This window comes from Castanea sativa, chromosome 8 (genome assembly GCF_040712315.1).
Source record: "Castanea sativa cultivar Marrone di Chiusa Pesio chromosome 8, ASM4071231v1".
Classification (NCBI taxonomy): Eukaryota; Viridiplantae; Streptophyta; class Magnoliopsida; order Fagales; family Fagaceae; genus Castanea; species Castanea sativa.
In genome coordinates, this window is record NC_134020.1 from 27,919,359 (window position 1) to 27,939,989 (window position 20,631).

The 20,631-nt window shown below is 34.3% G+C and overlaps 1 protein-coding gene across 1 annotated transcript; it reads right to left on the reverse strand.

The window, feature by feature from the left end:
* Positions 1–860: 860 nt before the first annotated feature.
* LOC142605611 (abscisic acid 8'-hydroxylase 2) lies at positions 861–7,793 on the reverse strand. Its single transcript, XM_075777038.1, has 8 exons — positions 7,417–7,793; positions 6,916–7,234; positions 6,650–6,799; positions 6,259–6,507; positions 5,845–5,934; positions 4,803–4,988; positions 4,274–4,392; positions 861–1,249 (listed from the first exon to the last, which is right to left on the reverse strand). Exons 1-8 carry the CDS (start codon positions 7,641–7,643, stop codon positions 1,150–1,152), a joined length of 1,440 nt encoding a protein of 479 aa, XP_075633153.1. The 5' UTR covers positions 7,644–7,793; the 3' UTR covers positions 861–1,149.
* Between the last annotated feature and the right edge of the window lie 12,838 nt (positions 7,794–20,631).

A 20,631-nucleotide genomic window follows, 5' to 3' on the forward strand; every position in this document is an offset into this window, starting at 1 on the left:
CTGAAAAGGATTCAATACTTTTACATGAATTACTATTAGACTAGACAATGACCCCTTTGCTTCAAACTAATTAGAAGTCACGAAAAATGGCATTAGTCCATCATGACAAAGATTTTTTTTTCTTCGAAGGAATAGTGGTTTTTATGTGTGAATCTACAGAACGCATAATCCAAAACAATCTTAAGGAGTAAACAAACATGTGGTACTCCGAATTGAATGAAATTTGATTGGATAAGCATGTTGTGCAACCCTGTGTTGAGGTCTGAATCAGATGTTTATTAGGTAGAGTTTGGTTATACCCATCATCGAATAATAACCTCGTAATGTTATGTGATGTGACATTGCTAACGCTTTCTCTGAGTCGTGACAAAACCTCTAAATGTGAGAAGTTGTGGTCCCAACTCTCAAGGAAAGAAAAACATCTACCAATAGTACATAATTGGACTATGTTTAACGTCGTTTTAATGTGTTTCCTTCCTTCCTCGCGATGCTGTCCTCAAGTTCTTTTTATCTATTGGATGAACTCTTTTTTGGGTTTAAATGGAGTACTTACTGGACATTGTTAGGTATCCACACATAGACCAATATATTGTGCTGAGACATAGACCAACGTGGAACCTCAGTGTGCCACAGCAGCCACCATGGAGTTTAGCCACGTGCTGTACTGCTGTGCAATGATTGCCTTATGGGGTAACATTAGATGAGCCTGCACCTCATTTTAGCCCAGGTTGTCACTGAAACCTTGTGCACCATAAAAAGAGAGAGAGAGGAAAGAAAAATATCTAAGAACATGACAGTTACTCGGTCCAAATTCAAGACCACACACATTTGATCCTCAAAGCCATGATCTTCTTCTCAAATTCACAAAATGCAAAAATCAATTACTCTTGTTGAAGGGGATTTTGATATACGTTACACAAAGATTAATAATGCATTTGACACTGACCCACTCATCCTACATCTAGACATAAATCCTAACAAGAAAGTTTGCAAATACAATTGAAAAATGGAGAAATGATAAATAAAAATAATAAAAATAATAAAAATAAAAAAAAAACTAAAAAAGAAGAAGAAGAAACAGAAACTCTCAATGGGGAAATGTGTTTTTCTTTTTACCCATTGGACAACACACTCAATGCTCTTCAGGGTTCATTTCTTGTTCCTTGGGGTTACCTTTATAGGCAAACCCTGTTTGGGTACAGGGAAAGGGCCATACTGTATACCATCCTCGTCTCCTACAACTTGCCACCTAATTAAAGTCAAACATATGAGATTACAATTAAAAGAAAGTAAGACACAAGATTTCAACTTTTGAAATTGTTGGGCTTAATTTTTTGTTCAAACAGAAATATCAACATTTTTCCCCCAACCTTGAATGTGAAAAAGCATGAAGTAGGGGACTTTTTTAAGTGTTCAAATTTTAACTATACCTTGCAAAATTGCACCCTTTTGTGTCTAGCCATTCATGTGGTATCTAGCCATAGGTACTAGTCTCATATTATAATAAATAAAATCCCGTGTATACGCACACACATTTTTATTTTATCAAAGAAGTATTTGTATTAGCTGAGCTCAGACCGGGTGCAACCACATAAAATAACATAAATTGCACAGATTTTTATGCTTCAATATTCATTTTTTTAAAAAAAAAAAACTGTTTTTTAATAAATAATATTTATTAGGGAATCAATAACATAAGTCAGATATTTTTTCAAAATAAATTTTATACTCGCGGCTCTCAATTTTTCTCTAATAATATTACCGACACAATAATTTTTTAAATAAATCTTACAATTAGTGAGTTGACAAAATATTATTGATTCTTATTTAGATCAATCACTACTACTATATTACATATCCATTATTAATAATTTTCTATCACTGAAATTTTCTATCACTGAAATTTGTTATGAATGATATGAGACAAATTAAGAAATGACATGATGTAAATGTGCAAAGCAAAGTTGTGGTGTTAAGGAGACCTGTACAATTAGCTAGGACACAATCACATTTGTACTGGTTTCTGCGACTGGCAAATTGTGTCCCTTTTACTAGGCTGTGGTTCGTATCTCTAACATAGTAGATCCAACGGCTAGTGTAAAATTTAGAGAATTGAGATATTGAGTAGATTGGTTTGATATTTTGTATGAATGATAGAGACGACATTGGAATTGGAGAATATCTATTTTCTACCCAGACCAATGGAATCTAAAACTTTTTTTCCTAAATTTAAAGGGTGATTGGACTGGGAAGAGCCTTGTAGGCCCTTGTAGGTTGTAGCTTCGTGACATTGTTGGGTCTCCTCCTTGACAAAAACTTGGGCACATTTGGAGAAAGTGGGTGAGTGTAGAAAAGTGAAATAGAACTTATTAAAAATATGTTAATTTTTTGTCAAATCTATTCTATTTTATATTTCCACCCTCCTCTATTTCAATCTAAATAGACTATTATGTACAAATCTCTTTCCTTTCACTTATGGTAAAAACAGCAACATGGTGGTCGAGACTATTAGTTGTGACATGATCATGCTTGTCTTACCTATTTGGAAATCAATGTCTGAGAGGTTTAGACCATATAATTTAAAACTAATTAAAACAAGGCAGCTTAGATGGACAATAATATATAGTTATTTGTTTTAGGGTTAAATTAGGAGATTTATAAGAAATTATACACTTCTTGTGATACACTATGTTATTTATTCACCATTTTATTAAAAGACTCTCACCTATTTAAAATTACTAAATCAGTAATTAATTTCTCTTAAAATGTTTTTTTACTCATTAAATGAGTGAGCATTTTTTAGTAAAATGATAAATAAATGACGTGGTCTACTATGAAAATATTATAATTTCTTGAGATTTAGATGACCCATAATAGTTCTTCACAATAAAGAATCAATGTCATTTGGTAGTACTATTATGGCTTTGGTTCTTTAATTAATAGGCGGCTTAGATGGACCATAATAGTTCTGCCAATAGAGAGACTTGGATGATAAAATGTAGAACTAAAGAAAACTGGGAAATGTAAATGATAGAATCTAAAACTAATTAATTAAGATAAAAGTTAACGAATATTTTAAAGACATTGGTTTATGAAGTATTTTTAGAAATTTTTTATGAAAAAAGAAAAAAATGAATTAATTGTTTTGACAAGTTTTTATATTTCAATAAAAGTGAGAGTTTCATAAAAAATATAAAATAAAAGTGAGGGTCAAAACTTTATTATCAATTGTCCTAACGATACTTTATTAATTGGACTCATTAATTAAAACTAAAAGGCTTAGATGGACCATATAGTAGTTCTTCTACCCACTTATGAACCGATGCGTGAGAGACTTAGATGATGAAGTCTAAAACTAATTAAATTAAGAGACTTAGATGGTAGAGTCAAAATCTAATTAACACTCCCATTTAGTTTCTTGAAAATGAGAGCACAAAGAATTTCTCTGCTATATATTGCAGTCAAAATGTGTCTTTCATTCAGCTTAAGATGCCCATTATTCTATAAATGGGCATCTTGCCTAAAAAAAACCATATGTCTTACTTGTAACCAGTGCAAAATCATTTAGATTATTTTCAATAAATTTATTAAAATACTTAGTAATTTTTTAAGATACAATATTTCACAGGAAGATAAGGAAATTTTAATAGTAGTAGTAATTAAATTGTAAAATGGGCATGAAGACAAGGTTGAATTCATAAATGATAATGAAGAATCTTGTGGATCAGTTATACAGTCACACTGTTTTTGAACTGATGACAGATGACAATGAGGCTGAGAGAATTTGTATGTCATGCAGAGGTCATATAAGAGTTACGTTTGACTAAAATGTCTTGCATGTGTGCCACGTGTATAGAAGAAACATGTAGGTGAACAATTCTTAGTTTTAGTTTTTTTTTTTTTTTGGTAAGCTAGATTGGCAATTTGGCATCCACTCTTCCTGTTCACAAGAAAAAATTTATGTTCACTTGCCTTCAAAGCCACTGAGGACCACTTCCATAGCCTAAGGAACACCCAAAATGGACCACTGATCAAAGCATCAAACCCCCCCTCTATAGTCAACCAAGACAAAAACAAACAACCTTTTTTCACAAACTCATACTGGTTGACAATATGTGATGCTATGTTATGAATATCTTCCACTATTACAAAACGAAATTAGTACCATAAAATGGACCATTATTGAAGCCCATTTGTATTAAAGTGTGAGTGATTAAGATTGTACAAATAAACTTGAAGAAATCTGAGAGAGAGAGAGAGAGAGAGAGAGAACCTGCAAGAAGTGGTGAGGTGGTGTAGAAGAATGAGAGTCTCTAGCTTAGCCAGCTCACTTCCTGGACAAGCATGCACTCCATTCCCAAACGGCATGTACGTGTTAGGTCTTGGTGGCACCTGTTCCATCACACAAACAAAAACCAAATTAAGCCAGAATCTCTTTAAAGTCTTCTCTATCACCCAACAATATATTCTATCTTTTTTACTATACAACAGGATTAAATATATACTTCCAAACTAGTTTATGCTACAAAATTTTTACTACCATACAAAATTAGCTCACGTGATCTGAAACATGAAATGATTTCAGGCACAGATTGTCTGAGTAGAGGAAGATTTACATGGAAATGAAAAAGACACTTCAAGATAATCGAACAATTGACAACCTTATATTTCTGCCAAAACAAGATAGAATATAACAGTGTGTGTGACCCACTTCTTGAATCTTGGTACAGATATGCTCAGAAGTTGTTTTTATGGGAGGCTGGCATTTGGGTACGCTAGCAGGAAAAGTCTTACTTACTTACCTCGAATCTTGAAGGGTCAAACTTTTCGGGTTGAGGGAAGAACTCAGCATTGTGATGAATGGTTCTGAAGAGAGGCAGAACCTTCCAACCCTTCGGAATGAAATAGCCCTCAAATTCAACATCTTCTACTGCTTCTCTGAATGTGAAAGAGAGTATACTTGCAGTTCTTAGTGTTTCTTGAATCACCTGAAATTAATTCACTTTATCATGACTCATGATGAGCTTTAATTATGAAAACAAACCACGAATGTTGATGGAGTGTGGAGGCAATAAGACCATCTCCAATTTCAACTTGATCTATTTCATAAATTTTAGTTCAGTATTAGCGATCAAAAAATGCATTGTCATGTACATTTTTAGATAAATAAATAAATTTGAATCATAGAATATACTCTCACCATTTCACTTAAAAATGAAAGAGAGAATATAATAAAATATCTATCATTTTATTTTTTTGAAATTAAATAATACTATTGTTTAAAATTTTAAATAATATGTTATTGTATCTATACTATTATTTAAGGAGCTTTTCCTATTTGGATTCCACATTTTTTAGTACAAGAATGCCCATATTCCTCTATGTTTAAGTGGAGATAAAACTAAAAGATAATCGGTAAAAATGCAACTCTAACTTCCACTAAAACATTGCCTAAAAAATATGATTACTTTCTTATTAATTTACTTTGTCCACTTATAAATTAGATTTTCAAAATAAAAATTATATATATAAAATAAAAAATCACAGTTTTTTTTTCTATAAGTAGGACCACCGGAAAAAAAAAAAACCTCATTGCATGCGCTTTGCGCGTGTGATGAAACTAGTACATATTTAAATATGTAATATTTAATTAGAATTATGAAATAAATCCATTTGAAAGGAAAATGACTTATTTTAAGCTTATCCAAAATAAATAAATAGCTATTTTCAATCTTTCAAATATATGGGTTTAATTTTATAATTATAGTTAAATGATTAAATTTATAATTTTCTAAAATTTATCAATTATAAAAATAGAAATAAAAATAAAAATAAAAAATTTACCCGGCCAGTCAATGGCATGCGCCGAGTATCATCCCACGTAAGCCCACGATTTTCTTCAAACAGTTTGCGTTGAATTCCTTCTTGTTCCTTCTGAAACATTTAATTGCCAATACATAACATTAAAAAATAGAACAAAGAGTTCTCTTGTTTTGTTTTGGATATTCAAATGCCACAATATCTCTCCCTATCATTGCATTATTTATTTATTTTATCAAGACAATGACTGGGGAAAGCTTTAAAAAGAAGCAAAAATCCTCAACCAAGAATATTAAAATATAACCGAGTGGAAAAATACATTTCAAGAAATAAAAAGACACACACATATTTAACAAAAATCTAATCTAAAAATCTATAGAGATTTGGACTAAAATTGAAGAACAAACAAATACCAATTTAGTTTAATGAAAATTTTACCGTCACGGCTTCTAGGAGATTGACATTATCGTGCAAATACTTTAGAATCCATGTTAGAATACTCGCAGTTGTATCATGAGCAGCAAAGATGACTCCTATTATATTGTCAGCAATTTGAGAATCACTAAGCTGATTATGCTTCTCGTCTTCGGCTCCCAATAATATTCCTAATAAGCCTCCACCATGTTTCCCAATCTCCCTTCTCTTTTCTATTATTCTTCTCAAATCCTCATTCAGAAGCTTCCTTGCCTTATTTAACATTAGCAAATATAAAATTATTATAAAAAAATCAAAACCCCATTTTAGAAATATCTATAAACCTTATCTTACATTATCACAACATATGGTACAAATTATGTTCTCAAAGCAACGTAGGACTATTAGTTATTACCTTCATCGCTTTGCGAAAAGGAGTTCCCGGTAGATCTAGAGGCATGGAATTGTAGCCCTTCTCAAGGCATTGATACAAATTTTTTATTCCTTCCATTTCTATGTCATGTTGGTCACCGAGGGCCGAAATCATTGCCACATCAAAGGCGTACTGAAGAGACCAAAAAATAGGAATAAACTTAATTAATAGAATTCTAATGTGCAAAGTCATACAAAAAAAAAGCTAATATATATTTATAAAACAGGAAGTGTAACAAACTGGCATACCCTCTTCATCTCTTGCAAGGTGTAAATGGTGCAATTGTTCCATGTGGGGATAAGCTTGAGAGCAATATGCTCAATCTTCGAGACTGACCCTCTTATCGCTGAGGGCAAAAAGGAAGCTTGGACCAACTTCTTGAGCCTTGAATGGTAGGCCCCTTGTTGAAAGAAGAGAGCCTCTGGCCCTATCATTTTCTCTTTGCTTGGTGGATAAGTTGGCTTGAATAGATGAGCTCGGCTCACTAACACAACCCTTGCAGCTTCTGGGCTTGAAATCATCACACAGGGGCATCCCAATATGTGGGTCTTAAATATATCCCCATACCTGCAATAAATGGACCATAAAAAACTATTCAGAACTTACTAATAAAAAGACAATTTTTACTCTTTCTCGGTGTGTTTATTTAATTATTTTACTTAATTAGTTTCTGGATAGGAACTAGCTATGAACAAAAGGGTCAACATAGAAATGAGAATCTGGGGGGGCCTATGTGTGATTTTGTGTACCGTTTTTGCCTGTTGGAAAAGAAGGAATTTGGGTTTTCAGTGTAGAGCTTGAGAGTCTCTCCTATGTATGGCCATCCCATTGAACCAGGGGGTAAGCGTTTGTGTCTGGGTTGGCGCCATTGGAGGAAGGGTAGGAGCAGCAACAAAGAACAGAACAGTAATGGTATAAGAATGACAAACTGAGAATGGAAAAGTGCAAAGAGGGGTGATAATGAGAAAACTTGCATGGTGTTAATGAGAGGATAGAGAGGTGGCAAGAGGCTAACTTGAACAAAAAGTGCTTGTTGAAGGAAGAATGTCGTGGTGGCGTGGGTGTTTTTATAGAGTGGGGAGGTTGGGGTTTGAGACAGACGTCACCATAGTTATGGAAACACCTTGCAGCTCTACCTCTCTTTTTATTATTTATTTTTTGGACCATGACTACACCAAAAATAAGTTATTACATTTTAAAATTGATAAATTATTAATGGTATTACATTACAAAAATTTATTGCAATAACTTAAAAATATTTGAAACTTATTGCAATGGAATTTTTTTTTGCACAAACTTATTATCTAAAATTTTATTACAACATTTCTCATCAACTATTGTAATAACTCTGTAGCAATTTTTTATTGCAATAATTTTTTTTTCTTGTAATACTACTACTATTGAAATTTAAATTGGATTTTTTTAATAAAAAAATTATAATTCGATAATTATGGATCTAGAGCTGTAAACCAATTGAGTTTGATAGATAGCTTTTGAAAATTTAAACTGGAATTAGATTACAAGAAAATTACTATACAAAGGGTTTGTTTAGCATTCGCTTATTTTGCTAAAACTGAAATTTTTTTTATTGAAAGTATTGTAAATAAAGGTAAAAGTTAACTGAAATAGGAAAATTATTGTGTACTTCGGGAGTATCATAAATGCATATTCCCTTCTCTCACATGAATGGTGGGTCCCATTAATTAAATTCATGGTAGGACCGACCATTTATGTGAGAGGAGGGAGTACATATTTATGGTACTCTAGGAGTACCTAATAATTTTCCACTGAAATAATACAGTGAAACCCATGAATAATATCAAAAAGTGTAATAGGACCATGAATAGTAGTAAAAATAAGCTGAATAGTAAAATAAACTAGCTTTTTAATCTAGAGCCAAACACCTAAGTGTGTGCTTAGCAAAAATTATTTTTGCCAACTTATTTTATTTTTCAGCTTATTTTTTGTACTATTTATGGGCCTCACTGTACTTTTTGGTACTATTCATGGGTCCCACTATACTATTTCGCTTAATTTTTACCTTTATCTATAGTAATATCAGCAAAAAATTTTAAGATTCACTTTCAGCAAAATAAGCAGATCCCAAACAGACCCTAAGAGTCGGTTCGGAAATAACTTAGCTAACTTTTTGCTGAAAGTGTGTTGAAGTGTACTTGTACATTGAAAAAAATGAGAAAAAGTGAGAAAAATGAGGTTTTAAAAAGTTGTACATAAAAACTTAAAGGTTCAAAGCTAATGCCAAACTCACCTTGTTTCCTAAATTAAGCTACTAATATCAATCTTTCTATTGTGTTTAATATATATACCACACACTTATTACATGGATGAAATTCGACCACAATATCTACATTCTGCGATAAACGTTACTTGTATGCACAGTAGCTACTATACCTCTATGCCGTATTCATCCACCAAGTATTTGAGCTTCACGGTCCTACTTCCTATATTAATCCAATACACAATATACATGTTCCTTGTCCTTTGTAAAATAGTTGTTTACTATGTGCAACTTAACTATGTACTACTCACCAGATTAGGACACATCAAGGTACAATAACTTTGTCAAAAGTCTCCTCACTCATTTGGTACTTTTTAGTGCTTTTAACGAAGACGATCAGGGTTCAAATTCGTCATTTCTTAACTATAAAATTTTAAAAAGAAAAAGGGTACAACTTCATAAGAAAGAAAATTTTTGAACAAGCCATATATGTGGACAACAACTAGATTATCTATGTACTAATATGTACTAACAATCAATCCTTAGCTTTTTTGTGCTACTTTTGTGGGATGACTTACACATTGTATCTCTAAAATGTAAATAAGTGATGTTGAAAGTCTTTTACTTCAATTTACATCATAATGTTGTTTACATCTAATGTTTCAAAATTTCCACCACCATTGTTTTAACTATTGAATTAGTAAGGGAACAAAAAAGTGTTGTAATATTTTTTTTTTATAAATAAGGTGTCTATGGGTCGGAGTTGTTAGGTTTGGAGGTGGCTCGTCACCTGATTCAACAATGTTGGGTAGGAGACTTGAAGACCTACCGTCTACTAATACTTCACTTAACTTTAGTCTCCACGGGTATAAATTTTCTCTTGTCAAATCAATTGATGTACTGCTCTTCATTAGATCTTACGGAGATCTCATCAAATCAATCATAGATCTCACCAGATTGGTTGAGATCTCTATAAATTTTGGTAGAGATCTTGCCAGATTTACACAATTAGGAACTGGTAGAGATCTTGCCAGATTTACAAAATTAGGAACAAGATAAGAAGGTATCATTACAGTTAGAGTCATCGGTTTCTCAAACAAGATACCCGCCACTCGAACCGAAATTTTTGGATCCGGTCACCCACGACCAAATTAAAACTCCATGAGATGAGTCAGCCCAACTAACCAAGGCCGCAACAGGCACAGCCCAATAATCGCAGTCCAGCCCACCCATGACCAGCCTATCTTATCCGTGCAACACGTGACCTTAATTTGTGGTTGTTTTTTTTTTACAACATACGATGGGAATCGAACCTCACACGTGTTAGAATCTCAGGTGTGTAAGATGCAAGTCTATGCAGCTCCTGACTCCTGAGCACTAAGCAGTCCTGGGCTGGGCCCCCATCTATTTTTCTCAGTAGAGAGAGTCCGTACTGTTCAGCACTCAAGTGGGGGCCACCGTCTATGAGTTATTAATCTGTCACTGCGGTAGAGCCTTGTATATTTTTTGATTTAGAGTTAGATGAGATCTGCCTTTTTTTTAATATGAGTCTGAGTTCTGGGTTTGTATCCTTTTGCCAAATTTCTCGATATAGTTATTAGATGAAGCCATAATAGATCGAGCTGCATGTGTGCGTTGGTTTGCATTGCGTTGCGTTAAGTTTCCATCACTCACTGTTGCGTGCTCTCACTTTATTGCTCACATTGACTTTCCTTTCCACGTATACCCACCTTAATATAGCTTATCCAAGGAATGTCTTTACGCATGCCCATACGCCATGCACTCATCATTGCCAATGATTTTTGTTACCATCTATATACTCTTCTACGAGCCTACGACACCCATGTTCTCACAAATCTTAGTTTTTGTACACCATATATATATATATGAATTTATTATTAAACAAATTCATAAATGGATTTAAACCTAGTAATTGAATATAAAACTTTTATGTATTGCATGTTATTTCAAGGTTATAACATCAACGTCTTTATCAAAGAAAAAGTGTTTAAAACTCAAAAGTCGTATCTATCACACCTTGTTGAAATTCATATATATCAGTATAAGACAGTGGGTGTTTTAGTTAACTTAAACTGTTAATTAGTATAAAAGATATGAATTCGAACAGAAATTACATGATTAAGTAGAGAAGAAGTAATAAGTATAAAACTATAAAACATCTCACAGCTCAGTGCTAACAATCTTTCTATTTTCCTACAGCACTAGAGCCAACATGATTCAAACAGCACATAGGGCAAAAATCAAACATGTGCTTGTATTATGTTGAGTTCAATGGGTGTGGTTTATGTTTTGTATCCCATGACATTTGACCCGCTGCAATCATGACAAATGTCTGAAAATAAACACGTGTCTAAAAATGAATATGTGTTATGATCGCAACAAATCCAGTACATTAAAAGCACTAGACAAAAGCTGTACCCAAGTCCAATACATTCAAACACTAGAAATAAGTTTAGTTGTCATGTGTCTAAGTCATGCCGACTTCAATGCATTGGTCGTAAATGTGTGTGTGAACTTAAATGCTTAATGATAATAAACAATAATTATAGGATAAGAATGAATAGAAGACTGTACTTATCTTATCAATAACTGGGTGGGTAAGGTAACGACTGGTTTAGGAGGATTATTTAGGAGTATATATTGCTTTTTGGTTAAATTAAATTCACAAAAACACAAACCACACACGTGTGATTTAGATTGTCAAAACCCTCCAACCAATTCACGTGGGTACGCCTGTACCTCGACCCACAGCTTGCTTTATAAAACAAGTGCCCCCTCCCCTCCCCTCCTATCCTTTTAACACGCAAACCTCACTACTCTAGCTAGCTCAAACTCAGGCCCTACTTCTATTTCGACACTATTCGCACGTGTCCACCACTTCACAGCTGTATACACACTTTATACACCACACGGGCGCACGTGTAACGCACCCATATCCCCTTAGGAATAATAATACAACTGTTAAGAATACGATGCATGTTTCTTCCCTCTTACAAGGAGGTTGACTCTACACGAATGGAGTCCACTTCTATACGAATGAAGTCCACTTCTATATGAGAGAAAGGAAACATGCATCCAGTGCTTGGTGTATTTTCTCCTTGTCTTGGGGAATAGAGAATTGTCACAAATTTGATATACTTGACTGTTAGTGATTATCTATTATTTTTACATTGATCCATTATAGTAGAGCATTCACATTAGTTTATATAAATATTTTTGTTTATTTTAGTATAAAATTTTATTTAACTACTTTTTAAAACACTTGCATCGAATTTATTCATTTTAAACTTTATTTAATTAAAATATCAATCTTTCTTATTTTTTTAGCTGTTTCTCTCTCTCTCTCTCTCACACACACATATATATACCACAACCGCCATTCATTTTATTCTTTCATTTTTTTTTAAATGTAAAGAAAAAAAATGAAATGCAAAACAATGATATTTTTGTATTTTTGTACAAATATTGTAGCAAAAATACATTTTTTACAATGCATATGTAAGTTGAAATGAACTACTTTTGGGATTGATTGGTCAAAAATTGACCCTTATTATGCTATACATTGTTTTAATTGCGAATGCTCTTAAAACTGTGACAAAAATTGTGTTTACAAAATTTATGATTAAAAATGGAATGGACTGGAATTTAATGGGGCGGCGGCCGCAAGAAAATCCCAACACGTCCTAACTCCGAGATGGACTTTCCAAAGGGATGGGTGACACAAGGTTGGTGGTGATTGGTCCACGTACTAAATCACATAGGGAACATCGGTGGGGTTTTGATTGTAATTAGGGTTACGTGGAGGAATTATGGTGGGCAGCATCCATAGGCAGAAAAAGATTGCACATGATTGCATCCCGTGTTGTCAATAGTAATACACACATGGAGGATGATTTTGATTGTGACACTGACTTGGGACTATCTCCTGGCCACATGAGAGATTTGATATTGTGGGAATTCTACATATGTATATATGAATATGTGATCATCGTTGGGATTCTAAAAGCACATGAGGGACATTATGGCTAATATATATTTGTGAATGTGACACAACACACTAGTCTATTAAATTGTGAAGTGCTGCATCAGATCATAGATTAAGCTACGGTTGGATCACGTTTTGGCGTTTGTGTTTCTGCGTTTTGTCTTTTTTTTTTTTTTACAAGCACCTCTTACACTGTTCATGGGACATGAATAGTGCATTAAGACAAAACTATAGTGCTGAACAATGTTTTTAGTAATGAACAGTAACTTAGAGATTATTTTTTTATATTATTTTTAGCAATAAGTTTTCAGTTTTCAACAAAATAAGCGGTATCTAAATACATACTAGATTTCTGGTGGTAAAGTCTATTAACCATGTGTATCTTTGAAGAAAATCTATTTTATATCCAGGGGCGGAGGGAGGGGGGGGGAGAGGGGGGGCAGGTGCCCCCTGAAAATTTAATTTTTTTTTATTAGGAAATACCATATTTGCCCCCTACCAAAAAAAAAAAAAAAAAAAAAAGCTAGAAAGGAAAAGTAACGTGACTTAATTGAGTTCCTTTTTTTTTTTTTTGACAGAAGTGATAAAACCTTTCCTGCTTTCCTAGTAGTAGTAGACTTCTACCCCTAGAAGTAGTACAATTCTAATGATCTCTATAACAACTTTACTACACCTACCCGGATTAGAAGTCAGTAGAATTCTGAAAAAAAAAAAGTATATATAATGCAAACAAGACACGCCTCCCATCACAACGAAAAATTTTCTTTTCAATCCAGTTTCTTTGTTTGGATCTCATAATTGCTGTGCAGTTTTTAAAAGCATTCAAGTTGGGTTTTTAAGTTACATTCAAATATTTATAGGTATGCATACTCTTAATACTTTTGCTCTGATTTTTTTTTTTTTAAAGAATCAAATTATATGTTTAAATTGTTTATATTTAGATGGATCTCTTAATTTGACTATTCTTAACCATAAATTTATAATTCAAATTATATGTTTAAACTATTTGTATTTATAATGATCTCCTCATTTGATTATTCTTAATCATAGATTGTAATTTTTTTTTCTTTATTTTAATGATATGACATATATATTTGTAGTTAATTGAGATTATGGAGAATCTTGATCATAATAATGAGTCCGGATCAAATCCTAAACGAACTCGTATCGAAGTGGATGTTGCAAATCTTCCCACGGATTCTGGTTTAAGAATAAAAATTTGTAACTATCATCCTAATGAAAGAGATCAAATTAGAAGGCATTATCTACAAAATAAACCTTGTCAACCAGTTGATCATGATTTTTCAATCTTGTCTTTTAATCTTGCCCCCCCTGACCTAAATTTCTAGCTCCGCCACTGATCCAAACACATATTAGATTTCTGGTGGTAAACTCTATTAACCATGTGTATTTTTGAAGAAAATCTATTGTATATCTAATATATGCATTTATCCTCTTGTATAAAAGTAGGTTTTATATTATCGTTCATTTTTAGTGAGGTGGTCACTCCACAAATATAAGTGCTTGTGAGGTACAGGGGCAAGACTGTAGTTCAAGTCTCCAAAAAGGAGCTTTACACACATATACAATTAGGTTAGGATAGAGTAAAAATTCTATCTTGTATAAAAAACAAATGTGGGTTTCATAGATGTATGTTTGAAGAGAAAATTTATCATTGAGTCTAACTCATGTGAAAGTATAAATAAGTTAAAAGTAGAAATTCTATCTTGTAAAAAGAAAAGAAAGTAGGTTTCATAACTAGTAAAGTTTACTACTGTGATGTGTTTGAAGAAAAAATTTATCATTGGGTCTAGCTCATGTGAACGCATAAATACATTCATATATTATCGGATGGATACACGTATATGTATACCAGCTCATGTTTGAGACATTAACTCGGTTTGCGATGAATAGATAGAATTCAAGTTTGCTTTCTAGAACAACGTTATGTTCCATAAATATTTGAATGCCACATGTTGATTCCAGGGGCTAGTGAGACCATTAATTAATTGATTGAGTTGGTAAATTTTTACAGATATGATCTTTGAAAATGTCAAAAATTAGTGCAACACAGTTGGCTTGAAAATGTGAGGTCAAGCAAATCGTTGAATTAATTGATAAACATGTGCTCAGATCTCTACTAGTTTTGAATCCTTCGTTTATGACATATTTTTCAGGAATCAAAATTCTATCACTTCCCTTAAAGGAAACGTATGAACGATATATTAGACTATAATATATTGGTCATCTTGGACTTTTTGTGGATAAACGATTTCCGTAAGGAAGAAAATAGGTAGCGAAGTCTTATCAATTCTTTGTTCAAACTTTTTTTTTTTTTAGAGAAAAATTCTTTGTTCAAACTTATGACATCTTCAATTGTATTTACTTGCGGCATATCATGACACATTTTTCTAAACCGACAATCTCCTTTGCTAATTAATTGCTCTACACGTTGAATATTAAGAAAGCAAGAATTATAAAGCAACTCAGACAAGAGATCATTGGTAGGGAATCTAGAGCTTTTCTACATAAAAAGAGTTTGAAATGTTTGTATTTCATTACCATAGTACCACAATCGATCGGCAAAACTATTAAATCTTTTCCTTTTTTGGAAGACAAAACTTCTTTTGTATTTGCATCTCTTTGGCCAGCTAGCTAGTTAGTGGTGCCCCAACATAATAACATCTATTCCTGAGTAAAACAAAAACAGTTCTTAAAAAAAAAAGAAGTTATTTGTGGAGAAATCATTAGCTTTTACGTAAAGAATCTCCCTCCTCTCATAAAGATGTGTTTTTTTTTTTTTTTTTGAGAAACTCATGAGGATGTGTTTTGATAGTACTAAACCAATCCTAATGGATAAAATTTGAGTTCAATTCTATCCCTTATTTATTGTAATGGGACAAATAATACATTTTTAATGGTGTATAAGTAATTGTGAGGTATGAGGATAAGGGTTGGGGTTCAAGTTTCCAGGAGGGAGCTTCACAGTTCACACACATATACACTTAAATTAAGTTAGAGTAGAATTTATATCTTGTATTAAAAAAAATAGTATTTATTTAATTATTCACTTTTACGAAAATAATCTCCTTCCTTTCATAGGAATGTGTTTTGATAGTACTAAAACATTCCTGATGGATATAATTTGAGTTTAATTCCATCCCTCGTTTATTGTAATGGGAACAAATAATACATTTTTAATAGAGTTTATTTAAACATCCTAATCTTTCATATATATATATATATATATATATTATCAATGAATCTTCTCTATTACATCTGATATTATTCTTATCAGCCCAAAAAGATCTTTTGTCTAGTCCTAAATAAAGATATTTGGTATTTCCATATATGATACTAGTAATAGAGCACATGCTATGAGACTTCGACTATGTTTGATTTGAATGAAATATATTTCGACTATAAAATATTTTTTGGTGAAAATATTTTGAAATATTTGGTTATGTTTATGAAAATGGTATGAAAAACACATTTTTTACTACTTTCTCACATTTTCTCATCTCTCAAGCACATATTTAATAAAAGATGGAGAATTTTAGATTAAATAAAAAAAGTGATTGGTGGTAGGCAATGGCAACGGTGGAAATATTTATTGTAAGGACACAATTTGTACCCAAACCAAAAAATAAGAGTGGGATAGACTCAAAAAGCCCAATACAATGAATTTGTAGAGAGTGAGCTTGAAATCTAGGTTCTAGTGACGTTAAATAACAAAGATGATGGGCCAGATCGCAACATCATATAAATGAGATAGTTTTTATAACAAAAATTGTCCTTGGACTCAAGTCGAGGAGGTTGGATCCTGTATTTCTCTTTCTTAAAGACAGGTTACAGATATTGATCTTAATGTCTACGGTGTTTTTATTTTCTCTCTCTCTTTCTTCTTGAATGTATTCTCCTCCTTTTATATCATCTTTCTTCCTCTCTCCATCCTCCATGTATGAATCAGATTACTGGTTTGGATACTTGTCTCATCAACCCATCCTTGAGGTCTTTGGAGGTAGCTGTAAGGTTAAAACCTGATGTTCAGGCATCACCTCCCCATTAATGCGTCCAGAGGTTTAGCTATAGAGCATTTAATGCGATGGTAGCAGCTTTACCTTGGATATTTTCACAGCCCTTCTTCTTATCCTGTATACCTACCATGCATGTCCTTACTTACAGGATCTCCTAGAACATCGCTATTGGACGTCAAGCAACCCTTTCCTACCTCTGCTTTATCTAGCCGAGGATGGACTCCTCCTCGGACCAACTTCCGGGATGACCATGATCAGTCTCCGCTTCTTTACCCATCAACATTGCTTCTTGAGTCGATATTCCCACATCCTCGGACCATTTAGTGTCCTTGGATTGGGCCTCTGGCCCAATACATACTCGTGGGCCCATTGACCCTACATAGCCCCTCGAGATTCTCATTTTTGCCATCTCGGGAGGAAAAGAGGATCTCGACATCTGTGACTCTGATCTTGTGTTCGTCATTCATCATCCTTGACAGTGGAGGTGTCCCTTGAACTACCCACTACATGTTCTTGACTTTTCGACATACGAGGCACTTCCTCATTAAATTCCTACGGCTTTTTGCCCTTCATGTTCTACGATGTGATGCACATCCAACGGCTGAGGATTGTATAGGGACACAGGCGGGAATTTTCCTGCTTACAAATCCTCTTTGATATAAATAACATCAAAATAAATCATCTTCTCACTTCAACATTCATACAACGAACCTGCAAACTCTCTCAGTCTACACGTGCCCTCACAATTACCAAGAATTAACTCGAGGTGGTTTTTCTTTTTAGCGTAAGTTTTCATAAACTTTTTCACTCATTATTTCTTCGCATACTTTTCTCTTTTCTATATCCTTTTCTCCTCGGCTCATTCTGCCCTTTCTTTATTTTTCCATACCTTCAATCTTTTTGTAAAAATGGGTAGATTTTCCTCCTTAGTAGATTCCGAGGAAAAAATAGAACAGTTCAATGCCTTGTATAGGATTCCACCTGGGGTATCCGTTAAGTACTGTAAGGAAGGGGAATGACATGAGAAAAGGTGAGAGGGAGAAGTAGTAATCTTGATGATCGCTTTCATATAGGGAGGTAGGGAGGGATGAAAATCCCGATGGGGACGGTCACTAGGGATTACCTTAGAGCCTTTAGGTTAACTCCTACCTAGTGCGCTCCAAATATGTTTAGGATTTTAGATTCTGTAGATGCATTCAATGAAAAGATGGGTTTGGGACTCACCCATCATGACGTTAACTGGAATTACAATCTTCACCACCTAAAGGGGCAGGGATATTACTTAAAATCTAGATATCTGGAGGTTAGACTCATCCAATGCCTCCCTGACTCCAACAAGGGTCTGAAAAAAGACTTTCTGATCATATCTGGGGATTGACACGATGGCCTCCCCTGTCCGACAAGGGAAGGGGAACCAAGTGAGGCTCTGGGTTTAGATAAACTACTTATAATCACCCTCTCTTCTTTTTCTTTAACTTGAGTCTATATAGAAATATTTTCTTGATTTAATCTTGTTTTTCTTGGTGATTTTGCAGACCGACGTGCGGCTATCCGCCACTTTGGCCTTGTCAACCACAAAAAATTGAACGAAATATTGAAGGCAGAAGTATTCGTGCATATCGATAACCAACTTTGAGCAGCACATTTGATCCTAGGCTACAATCCTATCTCCAAATCTTTCTAGGCGCCGAAGTATGTGATTAGAGCGAAAGACCCACGCTTGCACCAGATAAGTGTTTTTCTTCTCTTTGAGGGCGCTCCTATTCCTCAAGGCACCCTCGTCACACAACCCATACTTGACGATATCCCTCTAATTCCTTTTCCATCCTAACACGCAGCCGGTGAGACGACCTCTTTTCAACCCAACATAAAGGAAGAGGAAGAAATTGTTGAAGTTTCAGATTCCGAGGACGAATTTGAAGTTTTCAACCAACCCAATTCTCCGGAGAGCCCAGCTGGTGACCTCGACACTTCATCTTTAGAACCAACAAGTCATCCACAAGAAGAAACTACCAGCTCTGATACAATGGGAATTTATCACAAAACCAGGCAGAGCCTCAGAGATATAATGGCGTCCTAGGTGGGGAGTCAAGAGCTTGAAAAAACTACTAAGACCAAACTTCCCCAAACCAAGGATAAAGGGCCAGAAAAGTCTTCTCAGCCTAAAATCCCTCCTCCTCCACCCATTCAACCCCAACGCGTTGACTAGGCTGATCATAAGCTAAAGAGGGATTAGCCTAAGGGCAAAGAAATGGTAGAGGGGGAAAGAGCCTCCCTCCCAGAGATGTGGAGCCTCAGAAGGAAGCGAAGCAGGCTCGAACAACATATACGAGCCTGGAAAAAAGGGCTGAAATTTAGGCCCCTGTATCCGCCCCAATATGGGCCCCACCAATGATCATGGACAATCATGAGGTTACTGCCGACGCCTCCATTAGGGGTTCTGACGTAGGATCAACTGCCTGTGTGGCAGACGCATTAGAACAAGCTCTTCTACTGCCTGAGGACATGATTGAGCTGAGGCAGATGAGGAAGCAAGATGTCTTTATGACATTGAAGAAGGAGCTTGCTGTGGTAAGATTCTCATCTAACTATTCTTCACCCTTTACTCATTTTGTTTTTTATACTTAGTTTATCTAAATTGACCATGCCCCTTTGTTCCTTTTTATTGTTGTGAATAAACCGTCCAATCTACTCATAGGGCTAAGGAGATAGTTATTAGCTCACACAGAGCATTGAAAAATCAGGAGGCTAGGCGCAACAATGCCCAGAAGACCTTTGAATTGGTGGAAAAGAAGCTTCAAGAGGTCACTTCCCAGTTGAACAAGGCAGTGAGCAAAAAAATGAGCGCCGAGGCAGCTTTGAAAGTAGTTGAGAGACAAGTTGAGACCCAATGGCTACAGCTTCGCCAGACCGATGAGGATTATACTGCGGCAAAGAAGCTTATAGGGGATCTTCAGAAGAGTCTGAGGGAATCTGAAAAGGCAAAGAAGGAGGCCAACAAAACCAAGGAGGAAGCTGAAAAAGCCAAAGAGGAAGCCGAGAAAGCAAGGGACCGAGCCAAGCAAGATGGATACGAGGTTGGGGTGGCTGAGACCAAGGAAAACCTCAGATTGTAGGTCTCAAAGGTATGTAGACATTACTGCCTCCATGTTGTGAAATTTTAAAATACTCGCAAGTGTACGAACCGTACCGAAGTATAGTTTGACAAGAACAAGGTCGAACCCACAGGGACTTGAATGAACGTAGGAAAATTAATCAAATCTTAACCAAATTAATCCTAATCTAGTTTAATAAAAATTGGTTGTTTTGAAATTAAATAAACTAAGCAAAAGATATAAAGCAATAAAAAGATGTAAACAATCAAGGAAAAGGAATTAAGGTTTTGGAATCCACCTTGTAAGTCATATCAGCATATATTTATGATCATTAATTTTTCCCAACTACTACATGATAATCTAGAAATCAATCTTGCTATCATGGAAAATATTCTCATTAAAATCCTTATTTTTAAAAATTCAAAAGCATGTTCTTCTTCGCTTCTTAAGTATAAAATCAAATCATCAATTGTATCTATAGCCAAACAAATCACAAGATATATCCAATTCTAAAAATCAAATCATAAATTGTATCCATTGACAAATAAATCACTAGCGATATCCAATTTTATAATCAAGAATTAATA

Bases quoted from the DNA above. Each gene is read 5' to 3' on its own strand.
- LOC142605611 (XM_075777038.1), bottom strand. From the start codon at position 7,643: ATGCAAGTTTTCTCATTATCACCCCTCTTTGCACTTTTCCATTCTCAG. The intron at 6,800-6,915 runs GTATGCCAGTTT...TGGTCTCTTCAG, and splicing joins CCTTGCAAGAGATGAAGAGG to TACGCCTTTGATGTGGCAAT. The intron at 5,935-6,258 runs GTAAAATTTTCA...TAAATGTTTCAG, and splicing joins ATCTCCTAGAAGCCGTGACG to AAGGAACAAGAAGGAATTCA.